Raw genomic sequence first — 23873 nt, 5'->3', positions numbered from 1 at the left:
ATGACTAATAATAGAATAAGTACAATAAAGCAAAACATTTTTTAAAAATATTATTGTAATTGCTTAATTGAGTAGGTAATAATCTTTGTTTTACTTCAGATTTCAGATACTCCTGACGATATATATAGCAACTTCCATTGTGGAAGACTTCGGCCAATAAAGCATTTGACAGTTGTGGCGGATTTGTTTACCATTAACATGTTGCAGAACAGTTACAGATGTCTTACAAATAAAAATTTATTAGTTCATCTTGTATCCTGGCTGAAAACACTAACATAAATATGGAGCCGGACCCTAAGAAAACACAAGAACAGAGATGGTACCCCTGTGGCTGGTATAAAGCCAGCAGACAAATATGATTCTTATTGCAGCAGTTCTTGACAATACCACAGAGGGCATCTCCAACCTGGTGCGCTATCTGAACACAGCCAAAAGGCTACCACCAATGTTTATGGGATCTCCAAGCCTCACTCCTGGAACCTTGTGACTTGGGCAGTTCTGCTGCTCAAGGACCGCATATAAAGCTGGCCGGCTACAGGCACTTCATGTCGAACTTGCCACGCTCAATTTGCCTCAAGTTCTGTACACTTTCCTTGACACTGCTGTGACCTACAATTCTGCGTCCAAATTAACCTTCACTCTAACGAGTGATTGCAGCACATTGGACTCTGTCCTGGATTGGCTTTTTGGCTCTGCTTATGGACAAGTTGCCTAACATACAAGCAAGCGTTGTCCCTGGTCTCTGCTCAGCATCTCCGACAGGCTCTGTAATTGACTCTGCTGTGTACTGTAGAATGTTAGCAATAAACACTTGTTAAAACAGAAAATAAATATGCCTTTGTAGATGTAAGATGAACAGATTATCCTTTGCGAATCAATTCCTTTGATAAACCATCATTTACCATTGCCTCTTTTTAGGGACACAAATATTTTATTTATTTCTATGTAACAAAACTCTTAGCTTTGAATGTTGTATGTAAAGGTTGAACTGATTGCTATAATGACTGCCAATTGAAAAGATATCATTTTCTCTAATTAGCTTATTTTTTTTGAAAATAATTATTTTGTCTATTTTCTATTTTCACACCTGGCTGCACCATATGCTTGCTGGTAGTTTCTGTACAACAATGAATTGTAATTTACTTGTCTGCAAGTGCATGTTTTACATATACGAAAAGATGCCCATACAGCAATCAGTATATTTCAGATGGCAGGTTACATTACCACTTTTTTGTGGATGTGCAATATTATCATATACATGTATTATATACAAAAATTTCTATTTGTTATTTCTTAATTATGGTTGGTAATTATGCTTTTTGTCAGAGATGTAAATAATATTTTTATTAATTATTAGTTTTAAACTTTTCACTCATTCCTAAGCAATTACCTATATTAGAAGAATGTTATCAACAAAATGTGAAATACAACATTATATCTTCTAGTATAGGTAATGGTATGAGAATGAACGAAAAGTTCGAAACTATAGTCGAGTCAGCATAAGTTGATCCATGACAGCTGGCATCTCTGTTGCCAGCTTTCAATGATAAAGCACAAACTGCTGCCAATGAAAATAATACCTGCCTACAGAGCTCTGGTAACACTGAAGCATTGATGTCGAGATGTTTACAAAATCAAATAGCATTGCAACTGCAAGGATGTTCTTACAGCTGCAACTTGACTATAGTCATGATTAAAAATATTATTTGTGACTTAACAGAAATCAAAACTACAAATATATGAGTTACTCATCCTGGTACTATTACAATGTTGGAATTACACAAAAATTAATATTTAGACTGCTGAGCTTTTTTTTTTTATACAAATTTTATTAGATTTTCTGCAGGGTTGGGTAGCAGAGTGAAATATTTCGTTTCACATTTTACAGTAGGATAAAAACAATGTCATGTGGACCTATAGTTGAAGTTACAGCAGAACTGAAGGGCTATGAAGTGAGTCAAGATGAAGCTCATGACCTAGAATTGGTGATTATTTCACCGAATGCAGATGAAATAACAGACGAAGACATTTGAGAAAATGCGCTGAACAATGTTATATTGTACAAGATGCAGTAGGTACTTCAGAACTTACAACCAACAGGGATGAAACTAATGTTACCGATTTACCTCCAGACAGTTAAGCGAAGAAAGCGTTACACCCTGGAGTGGAAAGGGGTACATTACACACACACACACACACACACACACACACACACACACACACACACACACACGCGCGCGCGCACACACGCGCGCGCACACACAAATGTAAGTGGTATAATATGAACAAATACTAATGAACCACATTGCCAAAAAGTTGCAATTCTGAAGACAGACTTATCAAGAAAAAGAAGTACACCCAGAAACGGTTTTCAGAAGACTTTACACAGGATGGACATCTCTAAAAAAAATTTTGGGCTGTTGTTATGAAATGCTAGAAAAGGACGACAAATTTTTTGTTGAATGAAGCAGTGTGCTATTTTCAAGTTTGTGAATCAACGTACCTGGAAACAAAGAGAAAAACAAAAATTAAAAAGGTTGAAAGGGCACAGAAAGGGCATGTTGTGGCAGAGCATAGTGTCTTTCTTTTCTCAATCTATCTTCTTCTTGCATAGTGCAAATGTTGCCAGACAGCCAAAAATAACATTGTTCAATGTATGTTTATGTAGAATGGCAATTCTTAAACTTTTCTACGATTCACTCAGCATAGTGGCATCAGTATCTGTATAAGAGGATTGGCAGATGTGGACTACTGTGCCAACATTGCTCGATGTTAAAATACTGTCACTAGGTTAGATTAGATTAGATTAGATTAGATTAATACTTGTTCCATAGATCATGAATACGACACTTCGTAATGATGTGGAACGTGTCAGGTTAATAAAAGATGTCTGTACAATAAATTACATTACACAAAATATTGCATGACACTAATGATTATTATTATTATTATTATTATTATTATTATTATTATTATTATTATTATTTTGCTTAGTTTATATCTAAAAATTCAGCCAATGAGTAGAAGAAGTTGTCATCTAGAAATTCTTTTAATTTATTTTTAAATGTTAGTTGGCTATCTGTCAGGCTTTTGATGCTGTTTGGTAGGTGCCCAAAGACTTTTGTGGCAGCATAATTTACCCCTTTCTGTGCCAAAGTCAGATTTAACCCTGCATAGTGAAGATCATCCTTTCTCCTGGTGTTATAGGTATGCACACTGCTATTACTTTTGAATTGGGTTGGATTATTATCAACAAATTTCATAAGGGAATATATATACTGTGAGGATCCCTAGATCCTTAAATAGATGTCTGCAGGATGACCGTGGGTGGGCTCCAGCAATTATTCTGATTACACGTTTTTGTGCAATGAATACTTTTCTACTCAACGATGAATTACCCCAGAATATGATGCCATACGAAAGCAGTGAATGAAAGTAGGCATAGTAAGCTAATTTACTGAGATTCTTATCACCAAAATTTGCAGTAACCCTAATAGCATACGTAGCTGAACTCAGACGTTTCAGCAGACCATCAATGTGTTGCTTCCAGTTTAACCTCTCATCAATGGACACACCTAAAAATTTTGAAAATTCTACCTTAGCTACAGACTTCTGTTCAAATTCTATATTTATTACTGGAGTTGTGCCATTTACTGTACGGAACTGTATATACTGTGTTTTATCAAAATTTAAAGAGAGTCCGTTTGCTGAGAACCACTTAATAATTTTGTGAAAAACATCATTTACAATTACATCACTTAGTTCTTGGTTTTTGGATGTTATTACTATACTTGTATCATCAGCAAAAAGAACTAACTTTGCATCTTCATCAATGTGGAATGGTAAGTCATTAATGTATATCAAGAACAGTAAAGGACCTAAGACCGAACCCTGTGGGACCCCGTGCTTGATAGCACCCCAGTTTGAGGAATCAGCTGTTGTTTTAACATTACACGAACCACTTATTTCAACTTTCTGCATTCTTCCAGTTAAGTATGAATTAAACCATTTGTGCACTGCCCCACTCAAACCATAATGATTTAGCTTATCTAAAAGAATTCCATGATTTACACAATCAAAGGCCTTTGAGAGATCACAAAAAATACCAATGGGTGATGTCCGGTTATTCAGAGCATTTAATATTTGATCAGTGAAAGCATATATAGCATTTTCTGTTGAAAAGCCTTTCTGAAAACCAAACTGACATTTTGTTAGTACTTTATTTTTACAAATATGGGAGGCTACTCTTGAATACATTACTTTCTCAAAAATTTTTGATAGAGCTGTCAGAAGAGAGATTGGGCGGTAGTTGTTGACATCCGACGTATCCCCCTTTTTATGCAATGGTTTTACAATGGCATATTTCAGTCTATCAGGGAAAACACCCTGCTCCAAAGAGCTATTACATACGTGGCTGAGAATCCTACTTATCTGTGGGGAACAAGCTTTAAGTACTTTGCTGGAAATGCCATCAATTCCGTAAGAGCTTTTACTTTTCAGTGAGTTTATTATTTTACTGATTTCAGAGGGAGAGGTTGGTGGAATTACAGTTGTTTCAAACTGCGCAGGTATGGCCTCTTCTATTAATAGCCTTGCCTCTTCTAGTGAAGATCTAGATCCTATTTTCTCCACAACATTTAAAAAATGATTATTCAAAATATTTTCAATTTCTGATTGTTTGTTAGTGCACTTGTCATTCAGTTTTATTGCACTAAAATCTTCCTGTGCTCTTGGTTGCCCTGTTTCCCTTTCAATAATATTCCAAATTGCTTTAATTTTATTATCAGAGTTACTGATCTCCGACATGATACACATACTTCTGGACTTTTTAATAACTTTTCTTAGTACCGCACAATAGTTTTTATAATATTGAACAATTTCGGGGTCAGTACTCCCTCTTGCTGTTAGATACAGTTCTCTTTTACGGTTGCAAGATATTCTTATTCCTTTAGTTAGCCAAGGTTTTTTATATGTTTTCTTGGAATTATGTTTAACTATTTTCTTGGGAAAACAATTTTCAAATACCCTTAAAAATGTATTGTGAAATAAGTTATATTTCAAGTTTGCATCGGGTTCCTTATACACTTCATCCCAGTCTAGCTGCTGTAGGCTTTCCCTAAAGTTTGCAATATTTATATTGTTAATTGAATGCACTGCTTTGAAAGTCTGATTTATTATACTGCATGGAGCTATGTCATGTACTGTAACAAGCTGTGCACTATGATCTGAAAGACCATTCTCAACAGGATAAGCATTTATGTCCTTAAACTTATCTTGGTCTATAAAAAAGTTATCTATCAATGTACTGCTGTTCTTTGTTATCCGAGTAGGAAAATCAATGACGGAGCTCAAATTGAAAGAACTGAGTAATACTAAAAGGTCATTCTTCCTATTACACTCTTTCAGGGAATCAACATTGAAATCCCCACAAATGATAATTTGCTTCCCCCTGTCTGACAGATAGCACAACAAAGCATCCAAGTTTTCTAGAAATAGCTGGAAATTCCCTGAGGGGGACCTATACACTGTTACAATTATGAAAGTGCCATCATTTAGATTAAGTTCAGTGGCACATGCTTCCATATGTTGCTCTACACAAAATTTTTTAGTTTCTAAATTTTTTGCACTGTGGAAGCTTTTGACATATATGGCAACTCCTCCTCTCATCATATTATCTCTACTTACATGTGCAGCTAATTTGTACCCATTGATGCTAACCTTTTGCATATCAGTGACAATGTGATGCTCAGACAGGCATAGTATATCTATTACATTCTTGGTTTCTATATCTTCTAAACAAAGCAGAAGCTCATCAATTTTACTCTTCAATCCCCCAATATTTTGATGAAATATACTAACAGTATTTTTCACTTTACTTTTGTGAGTATCTTGAACTTTTTTAACATCTTTAGTACTTTTATTCTTCAATCCCCCAATATTTTGATGAAATATACTAACATTATTTTTCACTTTACTTTTGTGAGTATCTTGAACTTTTTTTAACATCTTTAGTACTTGCCTGGCTGAGTTTCCCACTGGACACTGATCTTACACTAAAAAAGTGTTTCCACCATGAGATGTAGTTCCTCCCCCCCTTTAAATTTCCTGCTATCAGCCCAGCCAGTTTACCCATCCCTTTCCTGTTGAGGTGTAGGCCATGTCTAGTATAGTCCCACCTACAGAGTGAATCAACAGGAACCACACCAATGTGTGACCCTGCACCAGATCCAAGTAGCCGTTCCAACTCCAAATTAACTCTCCTGACAGAAGAGGTCCAATGAGGTCGGTCGTGGCGCTCCAGAACCGACACAAACCCAACACTGGTATGATTCGATGCCGATGCAATCTTTGCCAGGTCACACTTTATGCTGTACCCCGGATCTCTGTCAATAGTGTTGCCCGGCCCACCCACAATAACCACCGTGTCTTCCTTAGTAAAACCTTTACATAGTGAACCTAAATCCTCTGTAACCTGCCCAAGTTCAGCACTAGGTTTGAAAAAACTTGTGACCTGGTAATCCAACCCTAATTCATCCTGCAGAAGTTGGCCCACACCCCTAGCATGCGAACTACCTAGCAACAAGACTTTCTTTCTCTTTGCAGACTTCCCTACATTCTTAATCAATTTGCTGCTGAAAGCTTCTTGAGCCCTGTCTACATCTACTTCTGTGAGAGGCTCATCAGTTTCTGACTGAGGCAACAGGTCAAACCTATTTTGTACATTAATAACAAAGCTGTCAGAAGAATTTCTTGGCCTGTTCCTCATGCCTGTTGCCACTTCCCACCCCTGTTTACCCTTCTCCCCCCTTTACCTGCCCAGTTCTCGCCTAGCCTCATCTAACTCAGCCTGAAGGGCAGCAATTTTCCCCTCCTGTTCCACAATCTTCCTATCTCTACTGCATAGCCTACAGAACCACTGATGAGTCTCGCTCATTTTCCCAATTCCCATGCCACTACAGTCGCCCCAATGAAAAAAGTTACTACATCCATCACACCAGACCCCGGAGCTAACGATCCTACGGCACGTCAGGCACTTTACACTCATGGTACAAATCTATTTTAGTGACAGAAAGACAATTAAGTTACCGGAAAACAATGAAAATACGTGTACGAAAAATAGGCCTACTCGCGACTATGTAAACAGTGGTTCAGAAGTTTTTTACTGGAAATTACTTAAGAGATGATGATACTCTACAGATATAAAGGGGCAGCAAACGTATTTAGCACACTAAACTATCAGTAAATGCTCTTAAGATTGCGGTATGAAGTTTAATCTGAAAACTCAAAAGTTCGGCCTGGCCGCGATATGTAAACAAAACGAACTTTACGTGATTACTGTGAAAATACGCGAGTAAGACAAAAACCTTTAATGGTACGCTTGCAGAGCACTATAATTAACGTAATAAATTAGTTTAAAGTGTTAAAAAACAGTTTATTACTACTTAAATTACTTATCTTGTGCAAGAGCTGTGACTCAGACGTCCGTGTAGCAGGCGCAGGGCTACCAACACTTGTGTTTGCACAAGAAGAAACAAATTAGAAAGATTTCAGAATTATTTCATTTTCTGAAAATACTCACCTATAAATGATTCCTTGTATATGCAAGTGTTCTAATGCCAGAATTATTTCGGACAGATAAAAACTGGAAAGAGAGGAAAAAAGCTTCATTAAGCATCATTATTTCTCATCAAGTATGTATTTCTCAGGTGAAAGGGTGAGGTTAGTTCTCACAAATAGGCTCACGAGCAACCTAATTAGAAACACATACCTAATAATATGTAGCCCCACTCCTTTTCACTCTGATGACAACGCATTATGGCATGGAGCCCCACTCCCCCCAAAACACGCACACGCACACACAAACACACACAAACAAACATAACACGTGCGAGTGAGCACATGCACAAGACAGTGACACCACTGTGTAGCCATAATGGTTCACAACTACTCAACTATAATCCATCACTTATGGAGAATAGTGAAAGCTGAGACCAAGGTGCATATCCCTCAATGGTGTCCTGAATGTGCTTAACAGGACAGATCAGTTGACCTGGAGGAGGCCAGGGAGAGGGGTACGGTAACACTGCCCTCTTATAGCAAGAATTGAAAGGAAAATGATGCACATTCATGCTTGGCAATAACCACTTTGCTAACACTGATAACTGCATAAAGTGGTACATTAATAGGTGGCCGATGGGTCCATCACTCGGTTTTGTCACATATCAGATTTGTCTAGGGCACTTTATGTTGATTTCTCTTTGTTGTTCTTTTTCCCCCCCCAAAGTCAGTGACCTAACAGTTGTACAGCCAAAACTGTATGGTGTAGCTAACTGTTGCAGTTTCTGTTGGTGGTGCCAAGCGCTGATTATGTCAGCGTTTCCCCCTCGCACATCTCCATCAAACCGCAAACACCAATCTTGTCATTTAGATTTTTGTTCCTCAATTCCAGCAAGTGGTTTTGAAGAACGCCAATGTGAAGAAATAGCATACTACTTGTGTTAAAAATTGCTTTTTAATGAAACTAGTGTCCTATTTCTTCACATCAGAAATTTTGTTATTGCATTCACACTGTCACCCCAAACAGTGCACTCTTACTACTACTTTTGTGACACATATACTTGGTTCCCATAAACAAAGAAAAAGATTGGGCGTGTTGAAAGTTTAGAGAGTAGAAATGTTCCTTCACACAGAGAAAGTAATATTATGTTGATCTACAATTTCAAAAGAACAAATACGAACATACACCAAAAATTGTGAAGAAAAAGAAACCATAACATAAAATAAAAATACTGGCACTCGATACTGCCATTTTGATATCAATGTATCAGGGGAAAAAAATACTGCCTGTAAATATTGATATCTTATCAACAGTCCTAGTTCGAAGTACACATTCAGATGTAACTAGCGCGTCGCCCAAGGATTAGTCTCTCTATTTAATTAGAGAATGATCAGTGGCTCAAAAGCCATTAAGGTATGTGGTTGTACACCTGTGCATGTGTAATTCACCAGCCAGCACTTGCAAACACCGAGGAAGCTGGATATTTTTGTGTGAGATCAGCATTTTGCTCATGTATTTTGCATTTCCTTACAGCGTCCCAGATACTGCTGAAGGCAATCTGTTCTAAGAAGCTATTAAGACATGTTAGACAAAAAAGTGCTTTACATATTTTATGTTTCATTAACATTCCTCTTGTTGTATGTAATAAACATGGTGAGACTAGAAACTTCTGTGTGTACAACTTATTTTCTTGAATGCTACATACCCTGCTGACCAAGCTAATTCTAAACTACTAGTGGTGCTTGAGTCAGCAAGAATTTGAACTGGCTGGAAAGTGAGCGGAGTGAGTACCAACATAAACTAAGTGATGACATGTTAGAGAAATGTAAACTATTAAAAATTAATGTTCTATAACTTAAAGAATACTGTACATACATTAGATATGAAACTACAAATGATATAAATATGAGTAATAGAAAGTATTTTTCCACTGGAAAGGAGAAATTTTGTAAGCCGAATAATGTCATTTTAATTAAATTACGGGTGTAAATGTTGCCTGTTGTCTACATTTTACATTAAAGGTGAAAAAGAAATGTCATTGCTAGAATGAAATAGGTAAAGAGTTATCAATGGTTTGCTTAAAAAAAAAAAAATGGTGACACCTGTAGTTTGTAAAGAGTAGTGCTGAATATTAAATTAATAATTTGTGTGTGTGTGTGTGTGTGTGTGTGTGTGTGTGTGTGTGTGTGTGTGTGTGTGTGTGTGTGTGGGAGGGGGGGGGGAGGCTTTCCACTAAAAGCTGTGTACAAACAACATTTATTTTAAGTTTTCCAAATTTTATTTATGGAAGTCATACAGCAAGTATGTCAGTATTATTTATAAGGACAGGAAAATTTCACAAAAATAGTAACGTGAAAATAATGTGAAATTTTAATTTTTTTGTTTTGTTTTTTTAACTTCAGTTTACTATGGAAGTGGAAAATGACAGTGCAATATCCTTCTTCGATGTTTTCATTACAAGGCAGACTGATGGAAGGTTGGAACGAAGTCTTTCAGAAAGTTACATATACAGACAAATATATGCGTGAGAACTCCAACAATCACCCACAACAAAAGTGTATTGTCATTAAAAGTCTTTTTGATACAGCCAAAAAAATTTGTGTGCCAGATCACCTGGATGCCATTTGTTAGCAGAGGTGGTGTTAATCACAGTGTAGTTTACTATTGAAATTCTGACAGCATACATTCCTAAAGGAATCAAGCAGTTTATTGCTTCTTCTTACACATACCTCACAAAAATTTGACAATTTTGTATCTTACACTGAGAGCTACCAACAATTGTTGGCAAGTCTTCCAGTTTGTACGTGTGGTCCAAGAAACTTTCCAGTCCCTGACAAACAGTAACAACAAATATGATAAAATATAGTGCGGAGTTACAGAAACAAATTGGTATAATTGACAAGGTTCCTTATACACTTTTTTTTAGAGCTGACTGTTTGAATTTTTCGAAAGCTAGCAATTCTGTGTGTGTTTTATTTATTGTGCCTATCTACCGGCTTAAGTGGGAAAACACCGGTAGATAAGTACAATAAATAAAAAAAACACACACACACACACACACACACACACACACACACACAGAGAGAGAGAGAGAGAGAGAGAGAGAGAGAGAGAATTTATAGCTTTCGCATCCGACAGTTGCTTCTTCAGGAAAGAGGGAAGGAGAGGGAAACACGAAAGGATGTGGGTTTTAAGGGAGAGGGTAAGGAGTCATTCCAATCCCGGGAGCGGAAAGACTTACCTTAGGGGGAAAAAAAGGACAGGTGTACACTAGCGCGCACACACACACACACACACACACACACACACACACACACACACACACACACACACACACACACATATATCCATCCGCACATACACAGACACAAGCAGACATGGCACAACGTGACCAGAAGAAGGGATCGGTTGGTAGGACATGTTCTGAGGCATCAAGGGATCACCAATTTGGTACTGGAGGGCAGCGTGGAGCGTAAAAATTGTAGAGGGAGACCAAGAGATGAATACATTCAGCAGATTCAGAAGGATGTAGGTTACAGAAGGTACTGTGAGATGAAGAAGCTTGCACAGAATAGAGTAGCATGGAGAGCTGCATCAAACCAGTCTCAGGACTGAAGACAACATCAACATCAACAACATTACATTTGTCTATGTAAGGGTCAGTTGCCACTCCCTGCACCAAGTGCCTATCCGCTGCATATCTTCTTGCAATTCGCTGCAATTTTCTAATGCTGCATCATTCGCGAAAAGCTGCATGGAACTTCCGACACTATTTGCTTGGTCTCTGTAGATGTCTCTCCATTGAGAGCAACATGCTGTGTTCTGTTTGCTGAAAACTCTTCGATCCAACCACACAGCTGCTCTAATATTCCGTAGGCTCTTACTTTGTTTATCAGGCGACAGTGCGGAACTGTATCGAACGCTTTCCGGAAGTCAAGGAAAATGGCATCTACCTGGGAGCCTGTATCTAATATCTTCTGGGTCTCATGAACAAATAAAGCGAGTTTGTTCTCACACGATCGCTTGTTTCCAGAATCCATGTTGATTCCTACAGAGGAGATTCTGGGTTTCCAGAAACGACATGATACCTGAGCAAAAAACATGTTCTAAAATTCTACAACAGATCGATGTGAGAGATATAGGCCTATAGTTTTGCACATCTGCTCGATGACCCTTTTTGAAGACTGGGACTACCTGTGCTCTTTTCCAATCATTTGGAACCTTCCATTCCTCTAGAGACTTGCGGTACACTGCTGTTGGAAGGGGGCAAGTTCTTTTGCGTACTCTGTGTAGAATCGAATTGGTATCCTGTCAGGTCCAGTGGACTTTCCTCTGTTGAGTGATTCCAGTTGCTTTTCTATTCCTTGGACACTTAGTTCGATGTCCGCCATTTTTTCGTTTGTGTGAGGATTTAGAGAAGGAACTACAGTGCGGTCTTCCTCTGCGAAACAGCTTTGGAAAAAGGAGTTTAGTATTTCATCTTTACACGTGTCATCCTCTGTTTCAATGCCATCATCATCCCGGAGTGTCTGGATATGCTGTTTCGAGCCACTTACTGATTTAACGTAACACCAGAACTTCCTAGGATTTTCTGTCAAGTTGGTACATAGAATTTTACTTTCGAATTCACTGAACGCTTCACGCATAGCCATCCTTACGCTAACTTTGACATTGTTTAGCTTCTGTTTGTCTGAGAGGTTTTGGCTGTGTTTAAACTTGGAGTGAAGCTCTCTTTGCTTTGGCAGTAGTTTCCTAACTTTGTTGTAGTACCACGGTGGGTTTTTCCTATCCCTCACAGTTTTACTCGACATGTACCTGTCTAAAACGCATTTTACGATTGCCTTGAACTTTTTCCATAAACACTCAACATTGTCAGTGTCGGAACAGAAATTTTCGTTTTGATCTGTTAGGTAGTCTGAAATCTGCCCTCTATTATTCTTGCTAAACAGAAACCTTCCTCCCTTTTTTTATATTCCTATTTACTTCCATATTCAGGGATGCTGCAATGGCCTTATGATCACTGATTCGCCTGCTTTGCACATACAGAGTCAAAAAGTTCGGGTTTGTTTGTTATCAGTAGGTCCAAGATGTTATCTCCACGAGTCGGTTCTCTGTTTAATTGCTCGAGGTAATTTTCGGATAGTGCACTCAGTATAATGTCACTCTATGCTCTGTCCCTACCACCCATCCTAAACATCTGAGTGTCCCGGCCTATGTCTGGTAAATTGAAATCTCCACCTAAGACTATAACATGCTGAGGAAATTTATGTAAAATGTATTCCAGATTTTCTCTCAGTTGTTCTGCCACTAAAGCTGCTGAGTCGAGAGGTCAGTAAAAGGAGCCAATTATTAACCTAGCTCGGCTGTTGAGTATAGCATCCACCCATAATAATTCACAGGAACTACCCACTTCTACTTCACTACAGGATAAACTACTACTAACAGTGACAAACGCGCCATCCTTTCTAAACACCGTCTGTGCCTTTGTAAAAATTTTGGCAGAATTTATCTCTGGCTTCAGCCAGCTTTCCGTACCTATAACGAATTTCAGCTTCGGTGCTTTCTATCAGCGCTTGAAATCCTGGTACTTTGCCAGCACAGCTTCGACAGTTTACAATTACAATACCTATTGATTGCTGCTTGATCCCCGCATGTCCTGACTTTGCCTGCAACCCTTTGAGGCTGTTGCCTTTCTGTACTTGCCCGAGACAATCTAACCTAAAAAACCACCCAGCCCACATCACACAACCCCTGCTACCCGTGTAGCCGCCTGCTGTGTGTAGTGGACCCCTGACCTATCCAGCGGAACCTGAAAACCCACCACCCTATGGCGTAAGTCAAGGAATCTGCAGCCCACACGGTCTAAGAACCGTCTCAGCCTCTGATTCAGACCCTCCACTCGGCTCTGTACCAAAGGTCCGCAGTCAGTCCTGTTGACGATGATGTAAATGGTGAGCTCTGCTTTCATCCCGCTAGTGAGACTGGCAGTCTTCACCAAATCAGATAGCCGCCGGAAGCTAGAGAGGATATCCTCCGATCCATAGCGACGAACATCATTGGTGCTGACATGAACTACCACCTGCAGATGGGTGCACCCTGTACCCTTGATGGCATCCGGAAGGACCCTTTCCACATCTGTTTCTTCCCCTCCCTTGCAGCCATGTGACACATTAAGATCTTACACCCAGTAGTTTGAGAAGAATTCTGGACACCACAGAAAATCTTAAGACAAGAACAACATTTGCCTCGTTATGAGTGAAAACAGAGGGAAAAATCCTATGGGAGACCCAGTTCAACCCTAAGATTGCCATATAAAACATCTGTTAAAATTTGTCATACTGACATCCTAAGGGCTCTTCCTGACATAAGAGGAAGCCATGTCTCAATGGTGAAAGTCCCACTCTGAACCAAGTACGGGCTACTCCTTCAAACTGTCACAAGTGGAAGGAGGTAATCCATGGTCACACTGAAGTCTTAATGGAAGGCAGTATATTATTCCTCACTTCCAGCCACTGAGACTCCCACCAACATATGGTCTACCTGGTCACAAATGAAGTGACAGCTCGCAGAGGGACTGAACAGCGAGCAGGAGGAGGAAGGGAGCAAGCCTCCTTGGCAACAGCATCAGCGAGTTCACTTCCCTGGATGCTTAGGTGCCCTAGAACCCAACAAAAATTGATTTACAAACTGCTTATTTGCTTCTGTCTCGGGTTCTTCGGCCGACGTTCGTGTGATGATTTTGCTGACGTTTCGCCAGCACGAGTGGCTGGCATTGTCAAAGCTTCACCCTCCATTGCCGGAGGTGAACTGGAGCCGGGCTCGCGGCCGCAGACTATATGTACCTTGCGCGCCAACGTCCGAGGGCTTCTCCGCGGTCATTTCCGTGGTCATTTCCGGTGCGTTTCTCCTCTTGCTACCTGCTACGGTCGTTCTCTGCAGTACGGGAAGCCAGGAGCCGTTTACCTTAAGGCTTTCTTCTTTCTTGTTGAAGCTGTTCCCGTGTTTGTGTATTTCTACAGCTTCTCTGTACAAGCGGGTGTGATAGTGCTTCTCTACAGCCAGAACTTCCGTGTCGGTGAATTTTATTACATGTACCTGGTCGGTCTCACTCAGTGCGTGTTCTGCCACGGCCGATTTTTCCACCTGTCCCAACCTGCAATGTCGCTTATGTTCTTTGATCCTGGTGTTGATTGATCTTCCAGTCATTCCGACATAAACTTTCCCGCATGTGCATGGTAGCGGTATATTCCTGACATTGCAAGTGGGTCCCTTTTATCCTTTGCCGATCTAAGACATTCTTTGATCTTCCTTGTCGGTTTGAAAATTGTCTTTACGCCGTGCTTGTGTAATATACGGCCGATTCTGTCCGTCACTCTGGGAATGTATGGCAGAAAGGCCGTACCCGACATTTCTTTTTCTGGTTTCTTACTTCGCCGGTGGTTTGGCTCTGTTACACTTCTAATATCATTTGTGGAGTACCCATTGCTCCTCAGAACACTTTCCAGGTGTTGCATTTCGCGTTTAAGGTGCTGCGGCTCACATATTCGTGCTGCTCGCGTTACGAGCGTCTGAATCATGCCTCTTTTCTGGCTCGGGTGGTGGTTTGACAGTTTGTGCAGATATCGGTCCGTGTGCGTCGGTTTTCGGTACACGCTATGTCCCAGGTTTTGGCCATCCCTTGTGACCAGCACATCTAGAAATGGTAGTTTTTTGTCCTTTTCCACTTCCATGGTAAATTTTATGTTGGCGTGGAGGTTGTTCAAGTGTCTTAGGAAGTCACCGAGCTGTTCTTCACCATGGCTCCACACGACGAAAGTATCATCGACGTACCTGTACCACACCTTAGGTTTACAAGTCGCCGAGTCCAGTGCCTGTGCTTCGAAATGTTCCATGAAGAAGTTGGCCACCACTGGACTAAGAGGACTACCCATGGCAACGCCTTCCAGCTGTTCGTAGAAATTGCCATTCCACGTGAAATAGCTCGTGGTGAGACAGGCATGGAAGAGCTTCATGATGTCTTGCGGGAAAATGGAACCGATGTGCTCCAGAGCGTCACTGAGTGGCACTTTCGTAAACAAAGAAACAATATCAAAGCTGACCAGGATGTCGTTTGGTGCAAGTTTTAGTTTCTTCAGCTTCTCGATGAAATGTCCTGAGTCCTTTACGTACGCGTCGGTCTTCCCCACGTGCGGCTGGAGCAGAGAGGCCAAGTGTTTTGCCAGTTTATATGTCGGTGAGCCAGGAGCGCTAACAATCGGTCTTAATGGAACGTTGTTCTTATGGATCTTAGGTAATCCATACAGGCGAGGTGGTAGGGCTTCTGTGTTGCGCAGGTATCTCTGTATGTCCTCCGGAACAGAAGATGCCTTGATTAACCGATTCGTACTCCGTGTGATACGCTGCGTCGGATCTGCGCTTAGTTTTCGGTACGTCGTCGGATCTAATAGGTCTCGGATCTTTTGTTCATAATCTTCGGTCTTCATTACGACGGTCGCATTCCCCTTATTGGCAGGCAGTACCAATATACTCTTGTCAGCGTTAAGATTCTTAATAGCTTGTACTTCTTCTTTCTTCAGATTGCATGCTGGTGGTTTAGCTCGGCGCAGTATCCTGGCTGTTTCAGTGCGTATTTCCTCTGCCCTTTCACAAGGAAGGGTCCGAATGGCCGCTTCGGTGTTAGCAATGATGTCCTCCACAGGTATAGTTCTTGGGATGACAGCAAAATTCCCTCCTTTTTGAAGAACGGATACTTCCTCTTCGGTCAATTGTCGTTCAGTGAGGTTGACCACAGTGCGTGACATGTCGGGAATCGCCTTGTCAGTCTTCTTCCGGAATCCTTCAAACTTTTTCTTCTGTCGCTCTGTGCAGCGCTCGAGTTCATTCTGCATGCTCCTGTAAGTGATGCTGTCGATCTTGTCCCAGTCGTCTCGATGCATTCTGCTACTTAGTTGGTAGAACATGTCCAAAAGTTCCTGATCCGTTTTTGCCAAGTTTCTCCGTATTGTGTGAATTCGCTCACGAAGAAAAGCTCGTTCCATTCTGTTGTAGATACGATGAGCTTGGGCGGTGGTGAATAGGCGCTTACATTTCAAGAACTTCGGTGTAGCATCTTCATCTCTGCACCGCGAAAGGAAGGCGAGAGAGGACATCAATCGCGCTTTCTTCTTCCGTTGTTGGTCAAGGCGTCGGTACAATCTGCAAATTTCCTCCCCGTAGAGGCGCAATACAAAATTGTTAAGACTTTCGTGGCCACTTGTTGACAAACTGCTTATTTGCTTCTGTCTCGGGTTCTTCGGCCGACGTTCATGTGATGATTTTGCTGACGTTTCGCCAGCACGAGTGGCTGGCATTGTCAAAGCTTCACCCTCCATTGCCGGAGGTGAACTGGAGCCGGGCTCGCGGCCGCAGACTATATGTACCTTGCGCGCCAACGTCCGAGGGCTTCTCCGCGGTCATTTCCGGTGCGTTTCTCAACGCACCGGAAATGACCGCGGAAATGACCGCGGAGAAGCCCTCGGACGTTGGCGCGCAAGGTACATATAGTCTGCGGCCGCGAGCCCGGCTCCAGTTCACCTCCGGCAATGGAGGGTGAAGCTTTGACAATGCCAGCCACTCGTGCTGGCGAAACGTCAGCAAAATCATCACACGAACGTCGGCCGAAGAACCCGAGACAGAAGCAAATAAGCAGTTTGTCAACAAGTGGCCACGAAAGTCTTAACAATTTTGTAAAAATTGATTTCCTTGTTTTGCCTTTGCAAGAGAAGGGGAGTGACCTATACCTCTTGCAGCATCCAATCTTCTGGATTTATCTGTCCAACAGCAAGAAGGTCACTTTGAGAATCAGAGCAGATGATAAATTTTGTTGTTGTTGTCACAATGCCGTCTCATCTGCTCCTCTGCTCTCAGAATAGCAAACAGTTCTGCATAATAAACTCTCCTTTGCAAGCATCCCAAATGGCCATGTTGCTTGTAGCCACTGATCAAACAGCCGTTCCAATGGCAGCTGAACAATGTAACTCGATGCTGGTGATGTAGGAATGGACAATGTCCTATATGCTTGGTATACCACGAGAAGATGGTGACGAATAGACAGCAGAGGATCACCAGCCTCTGCACACGAACTAACATCAGGGCTCGTGCAATACGCCCCTGTTGACAGCCTAATACCCTTGTGGTGAACTGCATCCAGCATTTTAAAGTATGAAGGCCCTGCTGATCTATAAATCTGGCATCCTTATTCAAGCCGGGGTCGCACAATGGCCTTATTAAGTTGGAGCAGACGTACCCTGTCAGCTCCCCAAGACCTATGACTGACACATTTCACGATGTTTAAGGCTTTTAGACATCAGTTTCAGTTCTTTAAGGTGTGGCAACTATGTTAACTTCCCATCAAAGATAAGATCCAGATACTTCACTTTTTCCTTAAAAGTGAGAATGGTGCCCCCCAGTTTTAAAACGGGTAAGTCAAACAGACAGCAGGAATGATTAAAATCAATACAAACTGTTTTCTATAATGAGAATTTAAAACCTGTGGTGCTAGACCATTCCTCTAACGGTCTGATCGTCAGCTGCAATTGCCGAGTACCCGTGGCGAGGCTGGAGGATGCACAGAAGAAGCACTCCCTTGAGGGGCACCATTCTCTTGCTTAAAATGGTCAAACAGGACATTCCCAACCATGTATCTAAAATATCTGTCCAAGAGGAAAGACCATATGAAGGTTGGTAGACGTCCACGGAATCCTCACTAGTGGAGGTGCGACAAAATATTATGCCTCCAGGTAGTATTGTAGGCTTTTCCCAAATCGAAGAAACCACCGGTAAGGTGTTGCTTATGAACGGAAGCTTGTTGAATTGCAGCTTCAATTAAGGTCAGGTTATTAAGCATGGAATGATACCTCCTGAACATACACTGGGAGTGACTGAGTAGGGACCTGGTTTCGGGCAACTGACAATGCAGAATCCAGCTCCCAAAAGGCTGGTTGTATTCTTCCATGCTGATGGAACAGAAATCAATTTTTGCCTTTTCCTGTGCCTCTCGATAGCGACGGAAGTTGGAATACTGGCTAGAATTGGCCATTATGGATTTATATAATTCAGTCATTGTGTGAGCCATATCCCCTGTCAACGTTACAAGAGACCCCTGTATTCATACAGCTGTTCTTTGCAGTCAAGAGTTGTGCCTCAAGAGCCTCCTGATGGCTTCTCATACTTTTACTTGCAGGGGTAGACCTATTGGTGGAGTCCAAGAACTCTTGCCAAGGCCTCTGCTTACTCTCCTGACTTATTCTCCTTGACTTTGTATGTGCCACTCAAAAGTTTGCAAGATTCTGATCTGCAGGGCATCGATTGAATCTGTGCATAGCTGGCCTCCTGTGCCTGATCGCAAAATGACACTCATCATTCCACCAGGTGACAGATTGCTTCCCAGGCATTTCCACAGAGTTTGGGATGGATGTATCAGCAGCATAGTGAAACACAGCTGTAATATGATCCACCCAGTCCTGGACACAGTCACATTGCTCGAAAACAGCTAACTGCCTGTAAAGCATCCAGTTAGCCTTTTTGCATAACCATCTCAGTGTCTTTCTTTTGGAATCTTGTTCATCAGGCAGATGGCTCCATATTGGGAAATGGTCACTACCATGAAGGTCATCGTCCACTGCCCAATGAGCAATGTCTGCAAGAGCAGGCGAGCAGAAGCAGAGTATCTGACCCTTGGGACACAGTCTTAGAACTCCACAGTGCACTGTGTGCATTGAAGTCCCCCAAAAGGAGAAAGGGGTGGGGTAGTTCATCAAGAAGATGAATGAGGACCCACTGTTAAGCAGCTCATGGGGGTGGTAAGTACACAGAGCACACTGTGATTTCAACATGGGCCGCTATCCAAACAGCAACCACTTGTTGTGTTGTTGTTAGGGGAATAGGAGAGGAGCGAAAACTGTCCTTTACGAACACTGCAGCCCCACCTTTTACCGTGTTACCAGTAAGGTCGCCTTCTCTATAAAGGTGATAGTCTCCAAGCACAGGTGTATCACTCTCTTTAAAATGAGTCTCTTGAAGGCAGAGGCAAAAGGGCCTGTCCTGTTCAAGAGTCTCAGTTCTTCATGATGAGTCCTGTGCTCATTTATATTCCATTGGAGTGTAGGAGACATTTCATCAATGTGGTCTTTAATTACACCTGTCTTTGCGCCAGGGTGGTGGGGCACTTGTATAGTGAGGCAGAGTAGTGGGACTGATTGGGTCTGGTGATGAGACATTAAAGTCCATGATATCACCAGTCAGACGTGCCAGAATGACATCTGATGGAGCCCAGGTGAGTTTTTGACCTGAATGTTGGGTCCTTTCCCTACTCCATTTCCCAGCACGAATGGGGGGAAAGTTGGTGGTGAGAGTCACTTTTCTTTGAAGAAAGCTGGCATTGAGGGGCACTCTGCTTTTGGGGTGCCTTCGGGCTGTGCATTGTGGAAGCATTACTGGTCTCTTACGTCATAGCTGCCTAAATCACTGTATCTTTCACTTTGCTTTGGCACATACAGGTTCAGCTCATCATGAAACTAGTTATCCTTACGGCATAGCAGCAGATAGTCTGCTAATGCATTTTGTAGATAAAGAAAAAACAAACATTCAGAGGATGAATTTATCCAGTAGTTCCAAGTGGTATGAACTGCAATGTCACACACTTTTCAATGTCACTTGCTCTAAAGAAGTATGATTTTTATACTCAGACTAGGAATCAAGCAAAAGCTAATTATTTTGTTGGTCGGTGTTTTAGATTGCAAAACTACTAAGGTGAAAAGCCCCATATCATAATGTAAGAAAACCAAACACTAAATAAAAACGTGAGGCAAAAACCCAATGAAGCGACTTTAAAAGATGAGCATCTGAAGATAAGAATGTCCGTATGGAAAATTTCTCAAAACAACCATATTAGGTTTAACATTTTTAGGAAAAATACCTTTTCCAATAATATCATTCCAGCCAACTTTACACATCCCCAAGCCCACAATAAGACCACCTCCTATTCTTGTATACACCGAGCACTAGCCATTCCTCTTTCAGCAGACGCATGGAGACAGTTTCAAGCCCTAGAAGTTATCACTTATAATAATGGATATAAACCAGAAATTGTCAGACAGCTCTTTAACAAAAAAACAGGTAGAAAAATTATGACCTCATCTCCACTAGGTATCGCACCAGAGGATAACTCCACTAGCTTCATTTCTATTCCCTTCCTAAGCATCTTACAAACTATGGTGACTCTTAAAGAGCCACAGCTTTAAAATTGCATATTCTACAAATAACAGCATAAAAAAGGGGGGTCCACTCGTTAAAGAATACCAATGACAAATTATCTCATTCTGGGGTGTACAAAATGACCTGTAGCGATTACCTGAGGTATTACATCAGCCAGACAGGGAGAGTCCTCTCAGCTAGATATAAAGAAAATATACCCACGTAAAGGGTGTGTGTGTGTGTGTGTGTGTGTGTGTTCAAGGTTTACAGGCGCTAAACAGCGTAGTCATCAGTGCCAAAGCACATAAAAACAGGAACACATGCAGTGAAGACGAACAGCGATCAAGGAGAATGGCTAAAAGCCGCAGACCTGATGCAGTTCCAAATCCCCACATACAGAGGCAAAACAAGAGGAGAAGGAACACATGAAAAAAGGAAAGGAAACACAAGGAAAAGAGAACAGAAACCAAAGGGAAAGAAGAAGGTAATCTTGACTGGTGGACCTCTTACCTAAAACCTGGGTGAGCCAGTCACCCAGCAGCACATTAAAACCCTCTCCCTAAAATCTGAGGCAACAAATTGGACAGGACACAAAACCGTAAGACCTTAACCACAGTCGTTGCGTCGTCTTGCAAAATAAGAGGGCAAATCCGGTGGCAAAGAAACCAACGCCCTCTGGTCAGAGAATAAAAGACAGTCACGTAAAATGTGGCAGACAGTAATCTGGACGCCACAAGCACTGCAGATTCGGGGGGGGGGGGGGGGGGGGATCCTTTTGCTGAAGTAAAAAATCATGTATTAAGGGACTGTGCCCGATGCGGAGGCGAGTGAGGAGAACCTCATCCCGCCTGTATGACTGGTAGGAAGTACGCCATGGTCGCGTAGTGGCCTTTACCAGACGCAGCTTATTGTCACCAACTACCTGCCACTCCTCTTCCCATTGATGCATAACACGAAAATGCAAAATGGAGATTACAGCATGGAGGGAGGGAACATGCATCTTTGGCAGCCACATCCACCAGTTCGTTTCCCCAATACCCACGTGCCCCGGCACCCAGCAGAAAGAAACTTACTTCCCCTGCCGTTGCAGGTGGAGTAGGGCATCACGGATGTTCTGGACGATCGTATACGCTGGGTACAAGTGTTGCATGGTCTGAAGGGCACTCAGGGAGTCAGAACAGATGAGGAACTTTAGAGTGGGAAAACATCTCATCTGCTCCAATGCCCGCAAGATCACAAACAATTCGGCATCAAAGATGGTAAACGCCGCAGGAAGCCATAACTTTAAGACTATCGTGGAAAACAACAGCACAACCAACAGTCCCCCTGTTTAGAGCCATCTGTGAATACAGGTACATGGTCCGTTGGTTTAAAATATCATAAAATAAGGAGGTAATAACAAACGCTGGAGTGCAGCTCTTCCGGTTCTCCGACAAGTCTAGAAGGATGCTGGGCCTCTGGAGCGACCAGGGAGGCAGGCGAGTAAAACCTTGTTGTTGGGGGGCCACACGCTCCACACCAAGGCACTCAAGCAAATTCTTGGCACGAATCCCAAATGGTCTCGTTGCCCTGGGACAACTGGAAAAAAAAAGAGACGTTCCATAGGCGGTCGGGCAACGGTAGGGTACGCAGGGGAGGTAGGACAGGCAAGGAAATGACACACCCGTCGCACCACGAGGAGTTTCCGCCGGATGGCGAGCTGCGGTTCCCCTGCCTCAGCACACAGGCTGGGGATGGGACTGGTACGGAAGGCACCAGTGCCCAGTCTGATACGCGTCAAGGATCTTCAGATACAAAGGCCTTGCTGACCCATACATGGTGCAAGCAGAGTCAAGAAGCAATAAAACTGCAGCAGACGCACCCGATCTGCTCCCCAGGACCGATGGCTCAGACACTTCAAAATATTCAGTGCCTTCAGGGCCCGCTGGAATCAAAAGTGAGGCCCAGGAACCTCACAGTGTCTCTAAAAGCAAGAACCGTGTCCCTCAGACACAATTCAGGGGAGGTAAAAGGACGACGAGAACGATTAAAATGAACACACACAGCTTTGTCTGCAGAAAAGGTAAAACCCATCTTTGCAGTCCATGCCTTTAAGTGCTTTATCGTAAGCTGCAACTGCCAACTTCCCAACACAGCTCGTCTAAGCAATACTTCGATAACTACTGGGATGCATTCGGTCCTTCCCTGGTTTGAGGAGGGGAATCAAAATCGCCTCCCTCCACGAGTCAGGGTACGTGCCGGATAACCATATCATATTAAAACGGTTCAGGAGAACTTACTTGGATGGCAGCAACAAGTGCCGTAGCATGCTGTACCGGATTTGATCATGACCAGGCGCAGTATCATGAGCCACAAACAGCACCAAATCCAGTTCCCACATTGTGAAGGGGGAGTTGTAGGAGACCTAAAGTCTAAGTGACCCCTCTCGAGGGCAGTGCGGTAGCGGCAGAAATCTGGATCACAGTTAATAGTGGCAGTAGAGTCCGGAAAATGCATGGCTAGTGTCTGGGCAATGTCTCTCGGCGCCGTGAGGAGACATCCCTGATGCAGCAATGCCGTGACAGGTAGTGGGCTGAGTTACCCAGAAATCCTCCTGATGGCTTCCCATACTTTCGTAGAACTAGTGGAGCGAGAGATGGAGTTCAAGAACGATCGCCATGACCGTCGTTTGCTCTCTTTGATCACTCGCCGCGCTTTGGCCCTCGCCACCCGAAAGGCCACAAGATTGTCAGCTGAGGGACGGCACTTTAAGTGGCGCAGAGCTGCACGGTGGGCTCTGATGGCAGAGGCATTCAGTGGTCCACCAAGGGACAGGATGCCTCTTGGGATGACCGAATGACCGTGGGATTGACAATTCAGCAGCATGGGAGATCACGGCTGTAACATGGTCTACCCATTCGTGGACGCTGGCACGGTGTTCCAAAACAGCCAGTTGGCTGAAAACTGTCCAGTCAGCTCTGCAAAGGTGCCACTGGGGCGGCACTGGTAATGCCACAGCCTCTTCCAGGAAGCGAATCCAAAGGGGGAAGTGGTCACTAGAATGGAGGTCAGCAGCAGCCTCCCACAGAGCAGAATCCGCGAG

General features: G+C 42.5%; 1 protein-coding gene across 1 annotated transcript in view; it reads right to left on the bottom strand.

Annotated features, from left to right (window-relative positions):
• Positions 1-23873, bottom strand: part of LOC126271682 (ribosomal protein S6 kinase beta-1) — a 201082-nt gene that overhangs the window by 80396 nt on the left and 96813 nt on the right. Inside the window, exon 5 of the mRNA XM_049974171.1 lies at positions 7580-7642. Within this exon, the coding sequence (XP_049830128.1) occupies positions 7580-7642 (63 nt within the window). The remainder of the gene's footprint in view (positions 1-7579; positions 7643-23873) is intronic.

The sequence above is a fragment of the Schistocerca gregaria genome, chromosome 1, assembly GCF_023897955.1.
Source record: "Schistocerca gregaria isolate iqSchGreg1 chromosome 1, iqSchGreg1.2, whole genome shotgun sequence".
NCBI lineage: Eukaryota > Metazoa > Arthropoda > Insecta > Orthoptera > Acrididae > Schistocerca > Schistocerca gregaria.
This window is presented reverse-complemented; position numbering and strand designations above follow the sequence as displayed.